The sequence below is a fragment of the Cucurbita maxima genome, unplaced genomic scaffold, assembly GCF_002738345.1.
Source record: "Cucurbita maxima cultivar Rimu unplaced genomic scaffold, Cmax_1.0 Cma_Scf00033, whole genome shotgun sequence".
Lineage (NCBI taxonomy): Eukaryota > Viridiplantae > Streptophyta > Magnoliopsida > Cucurbitales > Cucurbitaceae > Cucurbita > Cucurbita maxima.
This window is the reverse complement of record NW_019272049.1, coordinates 2,268,954-2,279,083: the sequence shown is the minus strand read 5'-3', so window position 1 is coordinate 2,279,083 and position 10,130 is coordinate 2,268,954. Positions and strand designations below refer to the sequence as shown.

General features: G+C 37.9%; 1 protein-coding gene across 3 annotated transcripts; it reads left to right on the top strand.

Moving 5' to 3' along the window:
* Nucleotides 1-2,209: 2,209 nt before the first annotated feature.
* Nucleotides 2,210-10,031, top strand: LOC111467175 (carbon catabolite repressor protein 4 homolog 1-like). Of its 3 annotated transcripts, none has more exons than XM_023111975.1 (12): nucleotides 2,210-2,931; nucleotides 5,548-6,301; nucleotides 6,596-6,682; nucleotides 6,817-6,900; nucleotides 6,983-7,069; nucleotides 7,189-7,275; nucleotides 8,359-8,412; nucleotides 8,493-8,584; nucleotides 8,677-8,791; nucleotides 8,910-9,057; nucleotides 9,146-9,304; nucleotides 9,727-10,031. In XM_023111975.1, the coding sequence occupies exons 1-11, from the start codon at nucleotides 2,774-2,776 to the stop codon at nucleotides 9,289-9,291; spliced, it is 1,812 nt and encodes a 603-aa protein (XP_022967743.1). In that variant the 5' UTR covers nucleotides 2,210-2,773; the 3' UTR covers nucleotides 9,292-9,304; nucleotides 9,727-10,031. The 3 variants fall into 3 exon arrangements, with proteins under 3 accessions (XP_022967743.1, XP_022967744.1, XP_022967745.1); XM_023111976.1 differs by having other exon boundaries at nucleotides 9,722-10,031; XM_023111977.1 differs by lacking the exon at nucleotides 9,727-10,031 and adding an exon at nucleotides 9,638-9,648.
* Nucleotides 10,032-10,130: the final 99 nt, after the last annotated feature.

The following is a 10,130-nucleotide window of genomic DNA, read 5'->3' as shown; positions in this document are numbered from 1 at the left end:
CTATTGAGTCGATACGTGACAGTTCGTGGTTCAAAACCTCGAAAAGTAGGTTATTACATAAGCTCTTGTCAAGCACGTGCATCTTGATGTGATTGTATCCTGTTCTACATCCACAAAAGTATGCAACTCATGGCCAGCTGTGGCATCAACCAATCGATTGATCCAAGGTAATAGATGCACGTGTATTGCTTCCCATTAGGCTTATTTACGAGGACAACGTTAGAGAGTCATTCCTAAAATTGTGACTCTCGTATAAAGCTTGCTCAAAGCAACTAGTCAACTTTGGCAGTAGCAGTGAAATTTCTCAAATGCGTCCATCGTATGCCTCTTTTGTAGACCTGTTTTGGAACTGGGGTCAACGTTCAAGCCGTGGATCGCCACCATAGGTTTGATTATAGCTTTGTCCTCGTGAGTCACAAGAAGAACACGAACTCGAGTGTCTTGGTCACATGGATGCTTTCTTCTCTCAATGTCGATTAAGGGAATCATAAAGTTTCTTAGGTTGTTGTGATCGTCTGTACTGGAGATGTCTCTATTTTTTAATATCCTTCAAATGAGTATGTGGCTTATGTTGGGCATTGTCACTCGAGCGTAATTACAAGGCTAATGGTGATCGTGGCCTTGGCCTTAAAAAATTCAATGAGCTGGTTGACAATAGACACTTGGGTTGTACACACGTCAAAAGCTAAAAGTTATTCTAAGTCGTTCGGGTTAAGGCCTTCTACATTTTACTGAAATAGACCTTAGTCGAGGCTTCAAAGATGGTTGCAACAATGATTACCTCAACTTTTTCATCCCTTAAGCTCTTTTGGTTCCCCTTAAATTCTTTCAAATAACCTAGATGGATCAATGTCTCGTTCTGATATTTAAGGTCACTACAGTATGTCGTGTCATGATCGTGATCTTCATGGAACTTTTAGTACTTTTTTCAATCATGCTTTTGGAGCTCAACCTTTGCTTTGTCAGGCAAGCACCCCTTTCATTCAATGCAGACAAGGATTTGGTGGATCGAAGTGTTCATTATGGTTTAGTTTTCAGTTAATTTTAACCTCGACTAGAACATGGACAATGGATTCGTAGTTGTGCACAATTGTTCCTAAAATTCCCTCTGTCGGTGGCCTAATATCCTCCACTAGTTCATTCATTGAAATTAGTCCTAACAACCACGAGTCTAACTATCTCGCATATTTGCCTTTCCCTTTCTCGAGTCGTAGGGGATGGAGTTGTTAGTAAGGCTCGATCCATTATATGTGTCATAGCCTCCTTGCTTCCCATGAACTCACACATTGTAGCCTGGAATGCATCATCTATGCCATGAAAGAGGGCTTCTATTCGTAGTAGAGTCTTCCTTAGCCGGTTTGAGTTCTTATTTGTGGGTTGAGGGGATACTAGTTCTCGAGTTCATCTTTTCTAGATAGGTAATGTCTTTGAGGCATGTATGATATCAGTAACTCGATGTAATGGAGAAAATACACGTTGATTCGTGATTCCAATCAAGCAAGTGAGTTAGTTTTTATGGTTGAGTTGACTCGCAAAACAAAAACCTCACACCAATGAGTATTTTACCTAACACGCTTCAATATTTAGGTCAGTACCGAAATTGAAATGGTGTGAAGTTTAGCACAATTAGATTACATAATTTGTTTTGAGTTGAGTTCCTACATGCATACTAGCCCATCTAACACGCTTGTCAGATCCCCCATATGAGCTAGTTACGATAGAGGAGTGATTTCCAAGTCGTACATTTTGATCGTATACTTTGTTAAAATGACCATTTTAGCCCTTTCATTTTTATCCGTTTTTTTTTATTAAAATATTAACTAGTCATATCCCTATAGTATATTTTGGGGCATTTTAGCCCTTCAGGTGTAGACACGATTTTGGTGAACAGAAAGGGTAAAGACCTATCTAGGATGAAAGCATATAAAAGGGGTTTGGAACGGGCATGCAACCATGGACAACACGTCCTAGACAAGCAAGACCGAGATATCTGACATATAGCCATTGACAACTCGTCTTGGACATGCATGATCGTGACGTGACAATGTATTCACTAAATTCGATTTCGTGTTTATAAAGTTTTAAGTTCGAAATAAGAGTAATAAACTAAAATGAAAGTGGAAGAGACTAGATTTAAACCAACATTGTTGCCTCTAATAAGTCGACCTAGTCAATAAATCAAAAACTCATCTCTTAAACTCTTTACCCTCCTGAAATCTGGGCTTATTTTTGGCAATTTTCCCTGTAAATGGGAGATCTGTTAAAAGAGATGCAAAGCAGAAGAAATGGAAGAAAAACTGTGAATTCAAATTGTAAAGAGCTGCAAAAAGGGGAAAAAGATTAATTTTTGGGCGATTTCCCTCTCTCAATCAAACATATGAACCTGAATTTTAGTTTTACTTCTACTTCCTCCGTGAAACCCTAAAAATCGATACATTTCTCCAATTTTCTCTACTATTTATCCTTACCCTTTAATTTCCAGCACACAATTTGGTCTTCAATCGTCACCAATCCAATCCAACTTCCTAAATTTTCACTCGATTTGCTTTCGAGGTTTGGAATTCGGATGTTGTTTAGAGATTTGCAACCTGGGCTGCCTGCAAGTTTCTTGAATTCGGTGATTAAGGGGTTTGATTTTGCCTCCCGAAGCTGGCGAGTATTCGTGTGAAGAAGTATTAATGGCAGATCCGCCAAGTGTCTGCCTCTTTATCTCTGTATTTGATCAATTGGTGTATAGGGTTATTCTGTTGCGACGTGTGATTAACCATAAAGTATGCTGATCGTGCTACGAGTGCACCTTCCTTCTGATATCCCCATTGTAGGTTGCGAACTCACGCCCTACGTGCTCCTCCGCCGTCCGGATACCACCGTCACGACTGATGATGTGCCGGAATCGGCTCCGATCGATGGCTATTTTCTCAAATATAAATGGTAAGCCCCATTCGACATCCTTTTTTGTTAAGGTTTTTACTTTTGGGTTTGTCTTTGGTGTGCTGGGAGGCTGGTTTGCTGCGGCGTTAGGTCACACGATCGAGGTTTCAGCTTGGTGCTGCCCAAGAGTTGTCTTATATTTGTCCATAGCATATTTGGTAGGTTGCATGCTTTGTCACGATTGGGTTTCGAGAGTTTTAACTTGTGTTATGCCCATGTTATCATTCATAATCAAACGACGTTGTATAAATTAAGGTTGAATACTTCTTGGAAGCTTGAAAATCAAATGGGAATGCTTCAATACTAAAAATATTCTTGATTAACATGATACTATGAAGCTCGTTAGTAGGTTAACTAGGATCTCTGTGACAGCTTATGTCTTGGAAGGCTCCAAAAGCTTATGTCTTGTATATCTTCTTCGTATTAATATTGATCAGATGCTAAGCATTTCTCTTTTCTATAATGGGAAAATATTGAGTAACAAGCATGCTGGAATGTAGATCCTCTACTCAAGACTTGGAAATGGAAAGCAGATTTTTTTTCAAGATGTGCATGTACTTTCACATCATTGTGCTTCTTCCACATCTCATTGTTACTGTCAACCTATCTTAGTTTACTCATAGAAATCTATTGGTGGATTTTGTCATCTTTTTATCATCCTTGTGTTACGTTGTGTTCTTGGTATGAAGGTTAAAGTGGTCCTTTATATAGGAAAAATGTGGGGCATTTCCTTTTCCTCACAGATAAGGATTTGAGTTATATGATGAGGGACCTTTGATTGAACATTTGTGGTATCCTCAAAGATGAAGAGCATGACACTCATGCGGTATGTTGAGGTGTCCTCAATAGAGGATCAAGGGGGCTTAAGTTGGGTTAGTGGAGAGCAACTTGTACTGGTTATGGGGCTTTAGATTGGTGTTGTTCATTCACTTTTACTTTCCTAAAAATAGTGTTGTTCCTAACCAAGTGCTCATAGAAACTAGGCAATTGAGATTTATATGCTGAGGAAAAGGAGGGCACCGTTTTTGAGATAGATTTTGGAAAAAAGGGTCTATGAGTACGAAGATTGGAGCTTCTTGGACAAGTGATTCGGAAAAAAACGTTTGGCTTCGAATGAAGATTTATTATGTTCTTTCCTACCAATCATGCTGCTATAAAAATAAAATAATAATAATAATAAAAACTCTTGTAGGATCCTCAATTCTTGAGGACTTGGGCCGAACAATCCTTTTCTACCTGTCTGTTTGTGTTTTTTTGTGGATGTTCTAAGTAATCTTTTTGAGAGGAGCATACGAAAACACTACCCAACATAAGCGTATACAAAACCATGTTTTTATTGAGATAAAGGGCAATCCATGTTTGTTTATGCACACGTCTCTTCCAGGATTGGTAATGGCAGCAACACTGGTTTTTGGTCTGACTTATGGATTGGGGATGAAATCAAATTTCCTTCATTATTTGCCATCACACAGAAGGGTAAAGGCTCTGTTGCTGTTATGTAGAATTCCTCCTCGAAATCCTGGAACTTTTATCCCTGGAGAAAATTAAAAGATGAGGAAATCAAGGAATGGGCCAACCTCACCCTCTCTTGCCACTGTTCACATCAATGATTCTACTAACATTTTGAGCTGGAATTTTGAGAAAAACAGAGCTTTCTCACCCAAGTCCCTATCCCGTACATTGTTCTCAAAAGGTGATCTGGGCTGCAATCATCTAAGTAAAATTCTTTATTTGGGAGTTAAGCGACGCTTGCCTCAACACACAGAATAAGCTACAGAAGCAATCTCCTTGGTCTCCATCTCATCAAAGTGCTGTATCATGTGCAATCAGTAGAGGAAACACAAGTACATCTGTTTTTTTATTGGTGAAGCAAGCTAGATTCTTCAGGGAGTTCTTATTTGGTGAATTTGGTTGGCAGACTGCCCTCCCTGTCCACACTAGGGACATTCTTGGGTCTACATGGCTTGCGCGAAACTTGTATTTTAACAGATAAGAAACAAGGCTATAGAGACTTTCTTACCTGCAGTACCTTTTTATCTCTTGGTGTAAATTGAGCCCTGCTTTTATGTAATTATAGTCTTACTAATCTCAGGACCAATTAGAGAAGTTTGTTATAATACATTGGATTGGAATTCCCCTTTTGTAATTCCATCTCATCTATTTACTGTTTCCTATATATATATCTATATATCTATATATATAAATGATAAATACAAGAAGCCAAAGGATCCCTTTTTCTCTGATTCTGTTTCACGTATTTTTCTTTCTAGTTCTTGTATAAATAGGGAAAAACGTCTGGTGATAGGTACCAACTGTGAGCATAGTAAGCTTTGATTTATATGTATACGTACATGTATTTAAGAAATAAAATGTTGATTTGTGAGAAAAGATTTGCTTACTATTGGACTCCCATTACAAAATGAATTTGTTGTTTGTTTATCCTTAATTTTTCTCCAATTAAATTTCTTATTGAAAAAGGGATTGAATTCAATAGACTATTCCTTCTTTAGTATGTACGTTTTTTTTTTTTTTTTGTTTTTTGTCGTTTCCTATTGAAAGAAGTTATCTGTTTCTGACATATTCACTAATTCTGTTCTTCCATTTTTTCTGTTGCAGGTACCGTGTACAAAGTGATCGAAACGTAGCCGTATGTAGTGTACATTCTTCTGTGCAAGCAACCTTGCAATGCATAGGCTGTGTTAAGGCAAAAATACCTGTTGCTAAAAGTTATCACTGCTCAACTAAATGTTTTGCGGATGCATGGCAGCATCACCGTGTGCTGCATGATCGTGCTACTACTGCTGTGAATGATACTGTAACTGAGGACGATGAGTTATTTGGACGCTACAATAACCCAGGTTCTGGAGTGATCAGTGCTACCTTCTCTGGTGCAGTATCAAGTACTAGCTTGACCAACGGTCCAACTCCTTTTTATCCTTCATCCACTACACAAAGGAGTGGTGGAGAGACTTGGTTTGAAGTTGGACGATCTAAAACATACACACCATCAGCTGAAGATATTGGCCATGTCCTCAAGTTTGAGTGTGTTGTGATAGATGCAGAGACAAAATTGCCCTCTGGACCAGTCAACTCTTTACTAACTTCCCGTGTGATTCCAGCTCCATCCCCTAGTCCACGCTGTTTAGTCCCTGTTAGTGGTGTTGATGTGATTGGGAATTTGGACTCCAATGGTCGTGCTTCATCTTCTGGTTCTTTCACAGTGCTCTCATACAACATTCTTGCTGATGTGTATGCGACAAGTGAATCATATAGCTATTGTCCTTCATGGGCTCTTTCCTGGGCATACCGTAGACAGAATTTGTTACGAGAAATAGTTGGCTATCATGCTGATATTGTTTGTCTTCAGGAGGTATGATGGGACATACGTGGTGCGTTTTTCCAAAACCATGTGGATTTTGTTTACTGGCACTCAAAAGACAACTCTCTCATGTTGTGTTGGAATGCAAAATCTATTGTTTCTTAAAAGAAACCATTGAGATAAATTCCTATGTCTTCATCCCTTTTTGTGGTGCATCACTTTCAAGTTTTACTTCATGGAACTTGTTAGAATCACCTCCGTATTTAAGAATTAATGAGCAGTGATCTGATGGGATTACGTGAATGCTACCTATGCTAAAATATGTATATATATTTTTTTTTATAGGTTCAAAGCAATCATTTTGAGGCATTTTTTGCACCCGAACTTGACAAACATGGCTATCAAGCTCTGTACAAAAGAAAAACAAATGAGGTTTCTGTGTCCTTGTTCTTTTATTACCTTTAGCTTCCTACTTTTTCTCATTTGGCTTTTGTTTTTAGGGCATGATCTGTCTTCTTTTTCCTTTTCTGTTCGGTCCTCTCACGTTCCTTATTGTTGTCTTTTAGGTTTATAGCGGAAACACACAAACAATTGATGGTTGTGCAACATTTTTCCGTAGAGACAGATTTGCGCATGTCAAGAAATATGAGGTTTTGAAAACTTCTTCTAAATGCATGGTTTCCAATTTTTATGTTTATTTTATATCTAAGAGAGCTTTATGCTTGCGTTCAGGTTGAGTTTAATAAGGCTGCCCAGTCGTTGACCGATGCTCAAATTCCCACTGCACAAAAGAAGAGTACTTTAACCCGATTAGCTAAGGTATAGACTGCTTGTCCCTAGGTTGATCAATGAATTAAATTTGTGATTCTCGTTTTACTTTTCTCGTGTACTTTGTTTTTGTTCTAGCTATAATCAGCTTAACTACATTATATGCCTAGGACAATGTTGCACTGATAGTCGTTCTTGAAGCAAAATTTGGCAATCAGGGAGCTGATAATCTGGGGAAAAGGCAGCTTCTCTGTGTGGTAAGATATATTTTTGCCTTTTATTCATCGATCTTTACAACGGGTGATGATTGAAGAAGTGTATACCTTATAGGAAAAAAACACTTTATTAATTGATTTTGTTGCGAAAATTTGTTTTCTGTTTGTTTGCTGTCCACCAACTGGAGCCCCTTCCCAAATTCCTTTGATATTTGTTTGGCCTCCAAGGGTATACAACTTCTTGGTATGGTGGTTCAGAAGCCCCAAAAATTCTTTTGTAATTATAGCGTTCTCGTCATCATTAATGATGGGAAGGTGTTTCCTTTGTCGTCCCCTTTGTAGCCTTCGCATGATTTTCGGTGGTTCAGAAGCCACAAAATTATTATGAGGTTGAAGAAACCATTTACTTATTTCCAATGATATAGTGACATAAATCAAAATATTTGAAAAACATCATTATTTTTTTCAAAGTAAATATGTAGATAGTAAAAATTCAAACACTTCAGTTCAGCTGTCCATTTTATTGTTGAAAAAAAAACACCCAGACACATCTCAGTGGCGTCGCTTTGAAATAGCAAGGCTTCCTAAATGGTCTTTTTCATGTAAGCTTAAAATAATGTTTGACTGATGTCTTTAACAAATGTCGGAATTGCATTCGATTTGTTCAAGTTCAACTACCATTGAACTCATGCCTACTTATCAATATGAGTGTTCGATATAAATTGCCTAACTTGAAGTGTCCTAGCTTCTCCTTTTGGTTCTTGGCAGCCATCCCTTAGAAAGCAGAGGTCAGTCCTTTAGGTAAAACTGGTTAGATAGCTTTCTTTCTGATGTACATGACTTGTAAAGAACGATACGATCCTCAATTATGAAGAAAATACCATTATTATATCCCTGGATAGTCTCATTTTAGGCTACCTAGATTTTGTGATTCTCTTCTGTGGCTTATTTTTATCCTTTTCCTGTTATACTAACCAAATAATTTGGAGGGTTCTTTTTACTAGTTGCTTATTTCTTATAGAGGTTTATAATCTTTTTAATTTTGATTAACTGATAAAATCATGCCACTGTTCGACACTCATGCAAACAGAATTTGACCATTTTTTGGTGGAATCTTCTGTTCAGGCCAATACTCATGTTAATGACCATCAGGATTTAAAAGATGTCAAGCTGTGGCAGGTGCGTCCCCGCATCCCCGACCCACCAAAAAATGAGAAAGATTTAGAAAGTTCTTGCTCTAAATATTTATTGGAAATCAGGTGTCTACTCTTTTAAAAGGACTGGAGAAAATAGCTGTTAGTGCGGACATTCCAATGTTAGTATGTGGGGATTTCAATTCTGTTCCTGGAAGGTTTGTCTTCAGCACTGAAGCTCTAAGAATGCTGACGTTCTCTTTTTCGATCTTTTTTCACTGCTCAATTTTACTACCGAAATATGTTACAGTGCCCCGCATTCACTTCTTGCATTGGGGAAGGTAGAACCATCACATCCAGATCTGGCAGTTGATCCTCTCAATTTATTTCGTCCACCGAGCAAGCTGATTCATAAGCTTCAACTGGTACTATTATTCTCCTCCCCTCTCCCTCCCTCCCTCTCTTTTTATTTATTTAGTTACTTTTAGATAATTTAAATAGGATAGAACAAGTAAAAGCTAACTTGGGGCTGCATTTACACAGGTTAGTGCTTATTCATCCTTCGCAAGAATGGGTTCTGGTATTGGATCAGAGAAGCAAAGGAAGAGACTTGACCCAACAACAAATGAACCCTTGTTTACAAATTGTACTAGAGATTTCATTGGCACCTTAGACTACATATTTTATACTGGTAAGCTTTTAGACACCTTTTTTGTATGATACATCATTAAGAACAATTTCCATTTATTTCATCATTTCTCTTTCCTTTTTGTTTACAGTGGACTCCTTAACCGTCGAGTCTTTATTAGAGCTCCTAGACGAGGAAAGCATGAGGAAAAACACGGCACTTCCCTCGCCGGAGTGGTCTTCTGATCATGTGGCCCTGCTCGCTCAGTTCTGCTGCAAGCCTCGAATCAGACGCTGAGACTTCGATGCAGGTAACTCCATATTTCTCCATATTCAAATTTTTACTTCTTTTCTTCACTTAGAGTAGTTCCCTATTGAGCTAATTTGAGGGTTCTAGTTGTGTCCTGTGGATGGCTTCTGTCTGCTAATTGTGGAAGTAGGACTTGTTGTTTAAGCTTTCTACAAACTTTGCATTAGTTATGAGCATGAACTGAGCTGATTTCCTAATCATAGAGAAATAAGATTGCATATCGAAAAAGAACGGTTGCCTTAATAAGACATGGCGATTAACAGAAAACACTAGACAGATGCAATGAAAATTCCCATCCAAACCTCTGCTTTTATATACTTGGTTCATGAATAAGATGTGGAGATTGTCATGAACAGTGTTTGTGAAACGAGATTATAATGGTTTGTGTGGTAATTGTTGTATTAATGGTTGTTTGTAGTATAGATGTGGAGACATTCATTCAAGAGATGCAATGAAATAATGTTGGATACCGATTTAAGTGTTGTTGCAAGGAGGGATAAGATTTGGGCAGCATGCTGTTTCTTTCCTATTTTGATTTTTTTTTCATTGAGGAAGAAAAAATTTGGTAACTCCCAACAAATCTTTGCCTCTGATGTGTAATGGCTCAATATCAAAATCTGAAGCCATCATTCTCTCCTCTTTCTTCATGTATTTATTTTGCTCCCACGATGTGTATGATGATGATGATGGTCTTTCAATCTATATACACCATTTTTCCTTTCCTTTTATTTTGTTTTCATCTCACATGTCTGTGTTCTTTTGCTTGGAAATGGGAACTCGATTTTAAAGTATGGTTACTACATTTCTTAAATGTCAAGTCGAGGGCT